This window comes from Bombus huntii, chromosome 14 (assembly GCF_024542735.1).
Source record: "Bombus huntii isolate Logan2020A chromosome 14, iyBomHunt1.1, whole genome shotgun sequence".
Lineage (NCBI taxonomy): Eukaryota > Metazoa > Arthropoda > Insecta > Hymenoptera > Apidae > Bombus > Bombus huntii.
The window spans coordinates 3660476-3676518 of record NC_066251.1 but is presented as its reverse complement, the minus strand read 5'-3'; the positions used below and the strand labels follow the sequence as shown (position 1 = coordinate 3676518).

General features: G+C 35.9%; 1 protein-coding gene and 1 long non-coding RNA gene across 6 annotated transcripts; one reads left to right on the top strand and one right to left on the bottom strand.

Moving 5' to 3' along the window:
- Window positions 1-2673: 2673 nt before the first annotated feature.
- LOC126872762 (uncharacterized) lies at window positions 2674-10867 on the bottom strand. Of its 5 annotated transcripts, none has more exons than XR_007692176.1 (5): window positions 8277-10867; window positions 8076-8212; window positions 7865-7973; window positions 6777-7791; window positions 2674-6647 (listed from the first exon to the last, which is right to left on the bottom strand). It is a non-coding gene; the product is annotated as an uncharacterized LOC126872762 (long non-coding RNA). The 5 variants fall into 5 exon arrangements; XR_007692174.1 differs by having other exon boundaries at window positions 6777-6921; window positions 6994-7973; window positions 8277-10866; XR_007692173.1 differs by having other exon boundaries at window positions 6777-7578; window positions 7651-7973; window positions 8277-10866.
- Window positions 10868-11294: 427 nt separating this feature from the next.
- On the top strand, window positions 11295-16012 carry LOC126873442 (neurofilament medium polypeptide-like). Its single transcript, XM_050634283.1, has 6 exons — window positions 11295-11670; window positions 12213-13642; window positions 14027-14434; window positions 14536-14627; window positions 14941-15162; window positions 15224-16012. The coding sequence occupies exons 1-6, from the start codon at window positions 11557-11559 to the stop codon at window positions 15445-15447; spliced, it is 2490 nt and encodes an 829-aa protein (XP_050490240.1). The 5' UTR covers window positions 11295-11556; the 3' UTR covers window positions 15448-16012.
- Window positions 16013-16043: the final 31 nt, after the last annotated feature.

Here is a 16043-nt window from a genome sequence, read left to right as displayed (position 1 = left end):
CGATTATCTGTTGTAAGACTATGATTTAGATAATAGTAAATTCTAAAATAAATTTAATAAAATAATATCTATCGCGTTATAATGTTTGTTGGATCGACATATCGTTATGTTGAATTTATACAGTTGATCAATGTGACTTCTAGAGTAGCGTAGTTGATACTAATTAATCCTTCAACCATAGACATTCGTGTTTTTGTCGTTAGCACAGAGGTACGATCTTTCTGATCCCCTGTTAATTATATTTATTAAATTATTACATCGTGACAATTTATTTAATCGCCCTGTGGAATTTGAGGAACAGTTGCGGTTCCTAAAATTCCAAAGCCTCTTCGCAAACTCAAATTTTGCGGCTTTTAAAATTAGATTCCAGTAATAAAATAAAAATTCGCATTTCTTTAACAATAAAAGACAAATGTGTGTACTCGAGAATGAATAATTTCATAGCCAGTCGCTCGAATAAAACGATCATAAGCTAAAAGTTTGACGACGTATCAGATTTTCTCGAAAATTCAGCAAAAATTGATATGATTGCGTTATCAACGCGAAAATTCGTCGTGTACACGGATAATATCAAATTTCTAATCGAACCTTCTAGCCTTCGTGACATTGTTTGAATACGAATGACGTTTTTTTAAACCAGAGATACCGAGAACAATCGCAATTCGAACACGTAAGTGATCCATACTGAGGAAACGTGCGTCGCTGTATAAACACACGGGTCGTGAAGAAAGAGAAATGGCAGGAGAAAAGCCCGGGAAGGGGCAGCCGAAGCAGGTGGTGGGGAACTCGCAAAGGTGATTCACGTGTTTCCTTTTACATCTGATATTTAAATGCGACATGCACCGTTAAAATCGTCTACCCCTAAATAAGTAAACTAGAACCGACTGTCAGCTTTCTGTCCGATTTCACGCGAACGTTAATCATTAGAAACTTTTCGAACATCCGCTGCGAAACGGGACAACTCGCAAAGTGAAACAGAAAGTGTATGTCGATGTCTAAATATGCTACATCGTGAAAGTAATCATGCGCTTGTTATTAAGATCGTTTCAATAAGAGTAGAATTATTAATTTCTACTTTTTTCTTTTAAGATGACAGCAAGAATGAATAACAGATTTTTTGAAGAACAATTATCTATTTTCTTGACCGTTTCTTGCGGGATAATTAAAACAAATAACAGGGATTTTGAAACGAAAATTAAATTTAAAATTAAAATTAAGAAATTCTATCTGAAGGTAGTTATTTCTTTGAAACAAAAATTACTAATGATTAATGTTTATTTTTCCAGAATAATCTGAACGACACAGATTTTGCAAAGAAGGCGTGTGAAAAATAAAGAAAAACAGAACGAGAAATTCTAGGAAATTCATTTATGCAGATTAACGTAAATCGATGTAAATAAATGAATTTTCTAGAATTTCTCGTTCTTGTGTAGCGATTACTAATTACACTGATGTAATTACACCGTGATAAATTACAATAAACGTATCACATACATTGTGATAAATATAAAAGCAGGAAGAATTTACGTTACAATGTAAGGGATGATTCTTTGAGTTCAACTGACTGACGAATGATATTCAAATTCAATCTCGATAAATGCTAGTTTCTGAAGCAAACGAAATTTCTTGCTACGTCAACAAGTAGCAATGAAGAGAGAGAAATGGCGAAATGTTGAGAAGAGGAGGATGGAGAAAGGTGAGATTGAAACAGAAGGGGCAAAAGGTGATCCACGTGTTTCGCAGATTTTTCTCCGGCATCGACTTTCAAATCTGCCCACTCGATGCGCCGTAGAATTTCGTCAAGACTTCGATTAGAATGCGAAACGGGACGTGCCTCAATTTTATGGTTGTTTCCGCGTGATTTCGAGGAACGCGTCAACTTTCCAAATTCGTTTACCAGGAACCATGGAAAGTCCCCGATCGAATTACGAAACACGATCCATTCAATAATGCGTCGATTCAATAATACACTCTTTTTGTTTTTTATCCTCCTTCTTTGATGTTGCAATCTTTGGAAAGTTGTACGATTAAAGGATCGATTATATCGGAATATCGAATAATACAAAAGGGAATGGTAAGAAAAATTGGAAAACAAGAATAACAAAATTATCTTGCCTTGCGTAAAAACAAAGCTATTCGATTGTGCAAAAGATTCAATTACGTAAAAAGTGCGTATCGTAATTACTTTAATTGTGGATAATCAATGATCTAACGTAATTAAGATGTATATTGTTGTTTCATCCATGGAGATGGATTTTAATTTGAACGAAGTTGCCGATCAAAATGAAAAATTCCAGGCTTTCAATCATTCGTGACACACGATATTGTGGGGTTACAAACACCTGAAGAAACAGAAGATTATTTGCAGAAGGAAACTGACACCAAACGATCGGCGATTCTGTTATTTGCTGACAGTAGCAAAGGTAAACAAAAAAATGCATTCCTCGAATTAGGACTTGGAATTGTATACATCTGGTCATCGAACAGTTTCTACAAGTCATCGTTTAACATTCCATATCCTTGCACTTGTATGTGTTAACCTATTAACCAGGTTGTCCCTTAATTGGAAAAGTATAATAGGGTTCAAAAAAGGTTAATAGACACATGGATAAATCAAGTCTTTCAGTTTTCTGAGACTCTAAGAATGGATCCGGATGTAATTAAAATATATAGTTAATACCGGCATATTAATTATTTCGATATTTACAACATTTTTTTCAAGTAATTCATTTTTTACAGTCATTTTTTTACAGTAATAATTATATTTTCTAAAGGACAAAAGGTTTGAAGCGATGGGTATACATACAAGTTACTTCATTCATTTACGGAGGGCGATATAACAAAATAATACATACGAAAAATATTTGTAAAAAATGTTGCAATGTATATTATTAAACTAGAGCAAAGTATCATAAATTTCACACCATTTGTTAATACTTCTACACGAGGATAAAAATTTGGTATCACGTGCGAAAAGGGAATGTAGAATCTGGCAAAAATACGTTTTATTGAGAAATAAAGATATGTGCGGTATCTACTGTGCGTCGTTGATTAATTAGATCTTATACAACCTAATGCGTATCTAAAAACGAAAAAGTAAGGATAAGAGTAAAAATGGAAGAACTGTCATCGGTGGATGACAAAATGATTAAAATCAATTGGTCAATTTAGAACAGATTGGAATAAAAAGAAACGGAGAAGATAGCAATAACGGATAGGAAAAGGCAACAAATAATAGATACGAGAACGATAATGATATGCGGGATTCGGTCAAATAAAATTCAGAATCCTTCCTTCTAAGGGCGAGGTCACCGTGATAGTCTTATCGTTGTTCGCATTGTCGTCAACTAAGTTAGGTGGGGGTCCACGCGATACCGCAGGAAGTGAAAATGTTATTCAAATTTATGGAAAACTCGTAGCCGATGCAATTTATGGTTGCCTATATCGCGGTGGAATCAGGGAAAATCTATAAACAATAAACGAATCGGAAGTCTCGGGGACGCGCTACAACTTCGCCGCCTCTTCGTTTCGTATCAATTATTTATGAATTTTCCAACGATAAGGAGAACATTGATTCTTCTCATAAAAGCATCACACATAGAACAATAAACGAGTTGAAGTCTCGGGGACGCGCTGCAACATCGTCTCCTCTTCGTTTCGTATCAATTATTTATGAATTTTCCAACGATAAGGAGAACATTGATTCTTCTCATAAAAGCATCACGCACAGAACAATAAACGAATTGCAAGTCTCGGGGACGCGCTGCAACATCGTCGCCTCTTCCTTTCGTATCAATTATTTATGAATTTTCCAATGATAAGGGGAACATTGATGCTTCTCATGAAAGCATCACGTACAGAACTTTTCCCGCTACTTTTTCTTTCTATACTCGTGTACCTTCCCTTTCGATAAAGTCTTACGACGGTACAAAGTGAATTTCAAATATTCATAGTTCGCGATACAATCAATTCGAGACATTGTGTTGGGCGAAAATTATAATTATGTAAAGATTGTCTACGTCGAATGCCTATGTGTGGCTGGTTACAGTTAATCAAAGAAATAAATTAATCTTTGTATCGTTATTCGAGAACGAAATCAATGAATTGAAAACAGAATATGTAATTAGTAATTAGCTACAATAAATGGGTTTATCCTTGGATTAAACTAATGTTAATAAAAATGTGCACTATCAACAAAACTATTATTTGCCATTAATCGATATATGTTACGTATATTGCCAGAAATAATCATAATTTTTTTGTTTTCTCCTTTCACCATTGAGGTAAATAGATTATCACTCGTTTTCATATTAAACGCTAATAATATGTCCTGATTAATCTTGACATTATTAAATATTGAAATTTTGTTGTTTTTCAATTGGAGAATATATCGGACGAATTGTATCTTCGTTTAGGTAATTTGTATATCATCGATTATTCTCGACTTCTTATATCGAATTCATTCATCAAATTATCTCCTCCGTATCTCGTCCAGTGCCTCAACATTATGCAACAACGAAGAAGACCGATTCCTCCTTTCGATTGACTTTCCGATCACGCTCGATCGCTACCGTTTTTCTTCCTACTGCGCATCGTAATGGCCGAGTAACTTCTTTCCGTAACTCGCATTCCGTTACAAAGTTACTCCATGTTGCGTGGAAGTGGAAGTGGCTCCAACCTGACATCCTGTCGATTAGTCGATCGGCCAGTCTGTGGTACATCGCATATACAACTACCTTTCTACATTCAGCGCAATTTTTATTTCTATACAACGCTCCTTTGTAGCTTCTAGTATCGTATCACTAATCACTAGAGAATCGATAGAAATTATGAATTCTCTTAAATAGATCGACGATGATTCGAAATAAATTTCAATTAACTTTTGAATGCATAATTATCTTTCTGTGCTCACAATAATTTCCAAACAATCTGACGCACTTCTTTTATTGCTAATCCTAAAAAATCGATAAATATATAGATCCTCTTAGATGATTGGTAAATTATAAGGCGCAACATTTCGATCGAATTTTGAATTTTGAATAATCATTTGCGTGTCTTGTACGCGGTAGTTTTCAGGTGAAACGAAGCTCTTCTTTCGTTAGTAATCCTAGAAAATCAATAAATTGATAGATCTCATTGCATAATCGGTAGGCGGTGACTGAAACATTTCGACAGAAATTTTCCTTGGCCTACAAAGTTGACGAATTTTGTCTTAGGTGACACGTTGTCATAGGTCGTCGGATAGTTTATTAGACTTGCTGATCGTTTCGGCTTGATTATGATTTAACACGTGTTTTTCACAGTTTATACTAAATTGCTCCATGCCCTTAAAATGATGACAGGGTTAGATTGTCATAGGTCAGCTGACGACTGATTATACTTGCTAATTGTGTTTTTCGTCATGCTCGCTTCACCTTGCGACCAATCGTCAATATAGTTGTCTTCGGTACACGTGGATGCCTTCGAGCTTTTCGATTACTCAGTTATACGATCGTAAAACTTTGTTGCATCAGATCGATGCGAAAGGAAGCGTCGGCTTCCCTTGCTCGTGCCACCTTGCGCGTCAACAGACATTCAGGTGGAATTACTTCACTTTTTTCCCCGTTGCAAAACCAAAAATAGGAATCATTTTACATAGAAAATTCATTTTCGTTACCACGAAATAAATATTTTGTGTCGCCATCATTTACACTTGTCGGTTAAAAACACTAATTAACTGTACTCGTTAAACTGATACCGCAGATTATATTTAACAATTATTTCCCAACAAAATGCTCTTTTTATCAGGTTCTATGTATCTCATTTTTTGATCAAATTTTTATAATCATACGAGATACCATGTGTATATTAATATACATAATTAATTAGTACATGAATGTTATGAGTGTGCCGATACTTCCTATTCTGTACCAGGACAATGCAGTCTCGTTTTATAGTGATAATGAAATTTCAAAATACTCGGTATAACTCGCATAATATATTCATAAAAGGTGTGAAATACTGCCGCGAACCTGTGTATTATAATATATCATTTCTCATCAAATCATCATCAAATCTCTTTGATAAATTTTTTACAATGCATAACTCTGAAAGATTGTATAATTTCCAAAAAATTCCTAAGGAAGAGATTTAAGATTAATGTATTTTAGAAGCGACTAAATTTGACGTCTGCGAGACACGACCTGACCATGACCTCGAGGATCGCCCATCACGCTCCCCGAGATCCCCGTTTTGTGTACCAACAGCCAGAGATCGAGACGGATCGAGCAACTCGTATGGATCACGATTCGAATGCATTATGTAATTGACGGCTTCCGTTTTCTTCCTCCATCATGGCTGACCTGTCTTTGTCTCGCTCAGCTCATCGTGTACATTTTTGAAAAGCAAAATAGCAGTGGGTGGTCGGCTGCTTCTGCCTTGAGAATTAAGGTTCACGCGTCTAGGATGGAGGAGGCGGAATCGTATTTGAATACGCTTTGAATCCGTTATCGGCCGTGAACGATTCCTAGACTATTGGCAATTCGTCTATTTAAAGAGACCATAGAGAAAGGATCCATCGATCGCGTGGATGCCCAACTTGCCTTTTAAAATGCCGTTTCGATGTCAGCTGATCGCTGATGTGTTTTTTTCCACGTCCAGGCCAGTATCTAATAAAAATGGAACCATCAGAACGACGAAGATAACCAATCAGTAATTTTTCATAATATTTTAGATTCCTATCTATCACGATGATTAGACGATATTTTTATTAATAATAATAATAACAATTCACTTACCCGGGGGAACCTTGGAAATGAAAACCTTTTTCAAGCGCAATGTACTGATAAACATGCATACTGAAACCCAAATATCTTAATAAATTAACAAATACGTTAATTTTTACAGCTTCATAGATCCTTAAGGATGCGATGTTGTGGACTTCTAAAATTGGATGAAACAAAAGTAAAACAAGAATAGTAACAAAATAGATCAAAGGCAAAGAATAAGACGTACGTGGAATCACTGTTGGTACAGTTACTGGACCTGACCAGATACGTTTATATGGATCACTTGTGAAATTAGCGAATTTTTACGAAATATTAACCGATACTATAACTTGTAATTTCTTGTTTGACAGTGGACGTTGCCAAGTATTTCAAATACGAATTAAAGATCAGGAAAGCGTTATACGTTTAACAAAAGATTAATTCGATTAAACGATAGGATTCTTCTGCTTTAAAATTTTTAACAAAATTCAATAATATTCGTCGCCACATTTTGAATTAATCCTCGATCATCAGACGAGAGGAAATCGCCGGAAGATGGGATGGGATCGTCAACGAGATCTTCGAAATCAAGGTCGCAACGATACCCATCGAAAAGTAAATTTAACCACGGTTGAATATTTTTATCGACTCGCCTCTTGAAATTCTAATATGTCTCTAGGCTTTTAATCCTCTTAGTTCTCTTTCTCCCTCTTTGGATGCTTCAATAATTCAACAGCCGGTTCGAATCTTTCGCCGTTATTCCGCTCGCTAATCATCTTTCGACGAAGGCCGAACGATCGTCGGAAGAGTGTCAATCTCGAAGAAATTATTTCTAAGGGAAAAAAAGCAATATAGAATTGGTTTTTCCGGCTTCTATGGATATGAAGAGTTTTCTGGTTGTTACTAAAGCATAGACGTTGAGCCAGAACCGATACAGCATCGGAAAAAAGTGATTGAAAGCTAGGTGAACTCGGTTTAGAAGTGCTAGACGCTTGATCGTCGAGGTCATGGTCACGCGCCGGCTCATGAAAGCTAATGGAAGTGACTAAAAATTATTTTCCAGTCATTGAATCGCTTTACCGGAACGAAAATCTTTGTCCACGCTCGAAATATGTTACCATTTCATCCATGATACTTCTGGTGTCTGCTTAGCCGCTTATCTTACGATTCTTTGATAGCTAGTTAGTCCTTTCGAGACTAATGGAACGATACGTCTTGAAATAATTCCTGAAAAGATCGGTAAATTGTTTTAGTTCTTTTTACGTCACTGAGATTGTTGGATATCGATTATATGATAAATGGTGTTAAATATTCCGTTTTAAAAATTACATTTGACCTATTTTTTCAAACTGCGGTAAATCAATCCAGGCTAACGTATAGTCGTCACTATCGACACTGTATACGAAAAATTCCTTTCGAGAGAGTAAAACGAGCCTTATCCATTTGCTATCGTAACGCTGTGTCAACTGCAAAATATTAGAACATTAGGTATAATGTGTATTTTACTTACTTACTGAAGAATCGAAGCACCTTTTCTACTTAAGCTTTTCTTACAAGCAGTCATTCTTAGAAATTCATTGATCGATCGTTCTATTAATCGGTCTTCTAATAATAATCCAGATTCAACTATAGAACATGACTTTATCAAGTTTGAATTATAATCAGCGATATTGAATGCCATCTGTTAAAATACAAATGAAGTCACATCAACTAGAGGAGTCAATCGAACGTGTCATTTTTCTTCCAAGATCATTATGCAAATACTATTCGATTTTTTAAATTATAGTCGACGATAGATAGCGCAATATCGATTCATCGAAAACTTGATATGAAAGTGGCACTGCTATCGGTAGAAGCAAAAGTGTCCTATTACGCGACGTCAAGTACACGTGTAACTCCCTTGTAATCTTCTCAACTTTTTGTGTCAGCAGACGTCAAAGACGTAGAAGAAACGCTATCTATCATAAATGCACCGTCATTAACGGTTATCGGAATGTAGTCATGCGTATTTTCGGACAGGAAACCACAATATGGTTTCCTAATCAGCATTCGTTGACTTTTTCAACGCAACGCGAATATTTTCAATTCTTTCGATTCTTTCATAAAACACGCGAAATTTCATGGCTCCGATTATTCGTATTTCGACTATTCGACTATTTAGAAAAGTTCTGTCCACTTTCGAATACGTGGAATTTCAAAAATTATATAACGATATTCAAAGTTGAGTCAACGGTAGTAAAATGTTTGAAAAGTTGTCCTACTTTTTTTCTAGATGACAAAATATATATATAGTGATCGACATGTTCCTAATGACCTTTGAAAAATTGGTCTTTGCAAAAAATATGTTTAGAATATTATAACACTCGCTACTGTCATGTTCTCAAAAATGAAGCTTACTTTCTTCAGAAGATATCGTAAAGGAATAAACGAGCTTGTAACAATAAAGAAAAAGGAATGATTTTGCTATAATACAAAATGTTTTAAAAAAACTAGGGAAATTTTCTTATACACTAATACGATGAGAAAACATCTTTTGTGATAAATTTCGTTTCTACTTAAAATGACAATAAACCTAATCAGAATACCAACTTCGTCTTTTAAACATAACTCGTACTTATTACGATGATCCAGACGATTGAGACGACGCGACGTTCCATTTATGGAGTTGTTTTTATCATTGTAAGGATATCAAAATGTATAAGGACTTCGATTGTTGCCCAGAAAGCTGCCGAATAGATGTCACTGGTTCGATTGCATACAATCTAACGCCGAGTATCTAATTTCCACATGTTTCGAGATAGCGACGGCAGGCTACGAAGAAAACTGCGCAGGACGGCGCGACTGTGAGAAAAAGGAGGGATGCTTCGAATATGGAGCTGTGGTGCAATTTCCCGTTTCCGTCGACCCTGTGGCGAGTTATCTACCTGCCGCCGCAAGAACGAAATCTGGTATGCATCGTATGTATACGATGACACACAGAACTCTGCTGCCTTACCTCTCTTGGAAAATATCCAGGGAAGTAATCGATTATTCAATTAAATATTTTCCTCTGATCCCACGGAATAAAATTTCTTTTTTTTTTTAAATTGTATATAGTAATTCGGTAAACTCTTGAAAAACAAATTTATGTTTGTGATTCGATGTAACATAAAACTGCCAAGGAATATTCCAAACGAATAAATAAAAGGGAGTGACGAATCTCTGATGAGAAAATCTGCTGCAACCAAGAAATTTCAAAATAAAAATCAGAGGATTTTTGTGATTTCACTCGTGTAATGGTATACTCCATAAAAAGAAACAAACGAAAACTTCTGTATGTATTTAACAATCTTCCTATGTGTTCACTAGTTTTTAAGATACTTAGGTAAAGTAGATTTTTCAACCCTCATTTTGAAGGCTGCTGAATCAGACGATATCTATCCATAAGACATTTAAAATAAGAATAAATAACCGAAGCAGTTAAGCAGTAATAAAATTGATACTTACATAAACATAACTAAATTACATAACACGCTTTAAGAAACTTATTACAAACTTCCATAAACGTTATGATTAAAATTAACAATCATGTAGTAACTTATGAATAGATGAAAAAAAAGAATTGAATCTAAATGGACAATTATTTTATCTGCTAAATATTCTATTTTGGACATTTTACGTCTTGTTGCATATTGCATGTATTCTATAATACATAGCGTAAATATCCGTAGTCTACTTATGAATCAGAATGTATCCATTTGAAATGGATAGAGAAGCGATCGAGGGTGTGTTACACTTACAAGGAAGTGCTCGAATCCCGAGAAGAAGAGAAATTGCTACAAATGACGAGTCTGTCGATCGAGTAAAAAGCGAAATCCCTATGAACAGGATGGAAAGAGGCGACGCGCCGGCCACTCGGACTTAGGCTAGCTGCGTAGAAAGACGTGTCTTGGTAAGTAGACGACCGGGAATCGCCTTGAGGGAAAAAAGAGGATGCGGGTCGACTTGCTGAAAGCCTCGCGGCCGAGCCGATTTCCCGTTTCCATCGATCCCGATTCGTCGCGACGCCTGCGAATCGGCGTTCAGCCTTTTCCGTTGAATTATGTTGATAGCATTCATTCTCGAGCATCATCGCCGGCTTGCAACCGAGTGGAAAAACAAGTGCCATCGAGGGGGGCATCTAGACGCAACAAAAGCAAAGCGAGATATGCGAGGAATAGATAGGAGATCGAGATACCCTATAAACAATATGGATAAACCATGGCCCTTTGCAATCCTACAATCTTTTGTTTTGATTTGTTAATTGATACGTTCACCAGTATTATAACAAAGTAGCATGTGACTATTCGTTCTTTCATTCCTATTTTGCAACGAATGATCTGAAGGTAATACGCGATATTTAATTAGAATATTTTCTGTAAGCATGAGCTTCTGAGACTTCGACGATGACATTTAGTGACACACTGAAGAAAACCAGTCCAGTGTAGTGCAGTAGGGCTCCCTTATCCGAATAGAAGAAAATAAATTAATTTAATTAATTTATCGGGGTATGAAAGTTGACGAAGGAAGTGAACGAAAGTAGAGGTACAGATTACCGTATCGATAAAGAGACATTCAATTAGAATGAAACAATCTGAAATGCGTAGAACGTCGCAACAAATATCGATCAAACGACACCTAGGCAACGAATACTGTTGAGGAGAGTTTTTTGCATGTTCGAGGAGTCATGTTGAAATACACTTACGTGAAAACTTTCGTTTAAGAAACTAAATACTTACGTCGGATCTTTGCTTCTGTATCGTCAGTACTAAGTTCATAAGGACGTGGCAAAATGCAGGAAGAGTGCGATTTTCAAGTCACTTTGGAGAAGAAACTATCGGTTGAAGCCAGGCTCGACGCTGTAGCAAGTAGTACCAATTTGTCTGAAACAGAAATGAAAAAATCGGTTAGAATCTATTCTCGTAATCACTTCTTTGGTAATATTACTTTAATTCAACGCATAGGAGAAAGTGACAAGTTGGCGTGATAAAAGGAGAGGTTAACTCTCAAATATTATACCGCGAAATACAGTGGCTTGGAAAAATATATAAAATGTATAAAAATTGTATGCATACATTATGCGTATTGTACGAAACATTTTGAAATTTCGTTGGCACTGTAACAAAGTGTAGCGTCTCGTCACAGCGCTAACGAGCCTTCAAAATGTTTTATATAATATACGCATAAAAAGTTTCCAGGAGTGTCCAAATTTTTCCTGAGTCACTGTATCTCGTCCGTGGTTGCGTAGCGATTAATTACAAACCTAAACGAATGACACGTTTAGCAAATGAGCAGCACGATTCATTAATATTCTCTAAATTTATACCTGCACCACTACGATTCTCAGTTAGTCATATAAAACTAAAAGCAGTTTATCTTCCAATTTAATTGTAAGAATATCGCGTTGTTTCATACTTCAGAAAATCAAATTACCAATTTTTTTCAAAGATACCAGAAGATTCATCGGTAGACTTCGAAGTTCTATCCACCTCGTCATCCGACGTTCTCACAAAAATTACTTTAGAATCGTTGAAAAACGAAAGCACATCAGACGACCAAGCGAATAAATCAACTCTCGACTCTATACCGGAAGTCGATAACGAGGACGACTCCAATTGGCTGTCGTATTTCGATTGTAACGCGATCTTCGATGTAACCTGTGAAAATCTGTCTTACTACAATTCGACGAAAGCTGAAAAAGACAGTGATAGCGATATGGATGACACTTTGACTTTTGACGATGCCGAAGAAGGTGAATCTATCACTCTGGACGAAAACGATAGTTGTTGCACCAAGTCTTATCGCCAGCGATCGCTTGAAGAAGTTTGTGAAAAGAAGCTTGACAGACTTGACCAAATGACAGATAATAACCATCCCACTGTGGTCTCTGATAAAATTTCTCTGATCGAGATAAATCGCGAACGAAATATTTGCAAGGAGACTCGTCAAGATATCGCAAGCAAAAACGATAAAAATATCGACTGTGATTCAGAAGATCAAACGATCGATGATCGAACTAAGGAAGCAAATATAGAAATGGAGGAGTGTGAAAAACGTATGGAAAATCAGAAACATGATTTTGTTCACATCAGTAACGAAGAACTGATCGAAGAAGCGAACAAGATGTCAGACAGTTCACATTTTCTAAGCGACTGGGATGATGAAGACGAAAGAAATTTGGTTTATTCTTCGCCTAATGTGAATATTTCTGCTTATTTTAAATTTAGAGATAGTATGAAAGAACCTAAATTTGAAGCAACTTTGGAACAACCAACTTCTATATTTTCGAATAAAGGAAATAAAGAGCCATTGCTTTTGGAAGAAATTGTCGGAGAATCTACCGAAAATGAAAAAGAAGCGACAACGAATGAAGTAGAAGATCAATCTACGAAAGAATCAAAATCGGTAGAAGATTTGGTAAAAAATTTTACGGATGATGTACGTTCAAGTCAAGGACAGGGGATGAAGTTCGTAGAACTGGGTTCTCCGGAAGAATATTTAGAAAAATTGGCAGAGATCACGGAAGCAGATTGTCCAAAATCCGAGGAGGAAGTTCAGGAAAAGTTGAGAAAAATCGCCGAGGGGAAAGCAAAGATAGAAAATAGGAAAAACGAGGCTTTGAAGGATCTGTCTGTTGAATTTAACGAGATCGAGAAGCTTGTTGCAGAAACGAAATCTATCGAACAGTATAATAGCGAATCTGACGAAAGTCTGGACGAATCGAAGGAAGAGGATGGCATCGAGATGCCTTTGACGAAAGATCAAGTAGCTGAAAGTTTTAAGATGAAGAATACTCAAAAGGATATGGAAGACGAGGAGAAACGTCGTGCAGAATCGTTGAAAGAATGTCTGCAAGTTATTCCAAGAAACCCAGAAGAATTTATACAAGACGAAGTTGAAGGGAAAGCGGTGGTAGAAAATAGGAGAAACGAGATCTTCAAGGATTTAGCGATGGAATTTAATGAGATTGGAAACCTTTTCGTGAGAGCAAAGAATATTGAAAGTTTTAATAGCCAACCTAACAAAAATCCGAACGACGGTATCGAGATTCCTTTGATCGAAGAAGATCAAGTAGCTGAAAGTTTTAAATTTATAGATAGCCAAAACGACGTGGAAAATGTGGCGGAACAGTGCGTAGAATTTTTAGATGAGTGTCTTCGAGGTATTCCCAAAGAAGAAGGAGCTGGAGAATCTACTGAAGACGAAGGTACGTCTAAAATAGAAGAAAACGTAGGAAATATCGAGGGAAAAATTGAAGAAACTTTAGAAGATATTGTTGAAGAAAAGCTTGTGGGAAATTTTAAAAATATTTCTAAAGAAAAAGTCGAACAAAAGCTTGAAGATGCTATGGAAGAAGAGACTATTAAAAAAATTATTGAAGATAAAATTATACAGAATCTGGAAAATATTGTTGAAGAAAAAAGTGTAGAAAATGTTGAAAATATTACTGAAGAGAAAATTGAAACTGACGATGCTATCGATAAATCAGGAACTTCGGAAGAAACTACTGGTGATACAAAATCAACGTCAGAAACGGCGATCAGAGGTATTGTCCAAGATATTATCGAAGACACAGAAGACTCGATTTTTTGGCAATTCTACAAACAACCGGAGAGAACGTACATAAAAGGAAAAGTTTACGATTTCGACCCCAAGAAACACGGTGTCAGGTACAGTTGCAAGAGCAATGCAATTTGTAAATGTACTTATATCGATGATTTTGCGATATGGCAATTTGATGTTTGGTGAAGTAAATGGTAATTGATCGCAGGATGACAGAGGAGTTTTTGAAGAAGCACTGCAAAATAAATAAACTGTACCAAACCCCTCATCTGAATGACGTACTTTATCTTCATTACAAAGGTTAATCTTATACAAATAATTAAAAATTCCGACGTGAAGAAATGTTGAATTTTACGTTTCCATTTATATACAAAAATTACTATAAATGCGCAGTAAAAAGGCGCTTTATCGCGTGCTTCTCGTACTAAAATTATTAAAATTATTTTTATCACATCATGCGTGTATCAAAATTAATACAATCTCGATAACAAAGAAATATATCCCTATATATAAAAGAAGAAATATCTTAACAAATTCTTGAGAAATCTAAATAAAGTTTTAAATATCTTTAAAAATTATAATGTTTCTTTTACATCAGGAAGGTTTCTTTTAGGTTTCTCATTCATCGAGAATCTGGAGAAATACACAGGCCTAAGATGTCTATGGCTGGAGAACAACGGTATCCGTGAGATCGCGAACCTGGAGAATCAGAGCGAGTTGAAGTGTCTTTATCTCCATAACAATTTGATCAATAAAATCGAGAATCTCGAATGGTTGACGAAGCTAGACACTTTGAACCTCTCGCACAACACTATACGGAGGATCGAGAATCTCGGTGATTCGAGTCGACGCTGGTATCCTTGATGACCTTGACCTTGACGTGCCTCTGCTTTCAGATAGCCTCAAGTTCCTGAATACTCTAAACCTGTCGCACAACTACTTACAAGATACCAATGACATTGAACACCTCCGATTGCTGGATAGCCTCTCGGTACTGGATATTTCTCACAACAGGATAGACACCGACGAAGTCGTTAATGTGAGTCCGTTATGTTTCCTCAATCGTGTGGCTCTGGCGTCACTTCGACGGCTGCTTCAGGTGTTCATGGGACGCCAGTGATGTAATTTAATGTTTTACGAAAGTGGTCGCACGTTTTGTAACACAAACGATCTCGAGTAATTTTTTTTTTCTTTCTTTTTTCTATATGTTGGAGACACCTAGAGCAGATTGAGTAAGCGAACAGCAAACACATGGAATTTTATGACTGGTTACGTTTCGCGTGAGATTTATGAATAATGGGTTGAAGAATTTTTGTCGAAAACATGAATTTAGAGTCTTTTTTAGATTTATGAGAATGAATTGTACAATTTTATACCTAGATTATGGGGACATGGAAAAACAAATGTCAAATTTTGTAATATATGTAAATTTCAGGAAAATCGGTGTCTAGAAACATTAATTGCGAATTTCTTTTTACATAGATTATAGAAATATAGATCTGAAGGAAATAAATTGGAAGGCTTTCTTGTATAGATTTTGTGAAATTTCTTGTATGTATAAATTTTAAAAATTTAGCTACTTGGAGAAATAAGATATAAACTTGTTATGTAAAATTTCGAAATATTGTGGAATATAGATCTAAGAAAATAAATTGCTAATTTCTTTACTCAGATCCTAGGAGATATGAAAGAATTGCGCGTGGTATCTTTGATGGG

Excerpts from the sequence above, each read along its gene's own strand:
- LOC126873442 (XM_050634283.1), top strand. The coding sequence starts at position 11,557 with ATGCAGGAAGAGTGCGATTTTCAAGTCACTTTGGAGAAGAAACTATCG. Across the intron at positions 14,628-14,940 it reads ACTTTATCTTCATTACAAAG|GTTTCTCATTCATCGAGAAT; the intron begins GTTAATCTTATA and ends GGTTTCTTTTAG. Across the intron at positions 15,163-15,223 it reads ACGGAGGATCGAGAATCTCG|ATAGCCTCAAGTTCCTGAAT; the intron begins GTGATTCGAGTC and ends CTCTGCTTTCAG.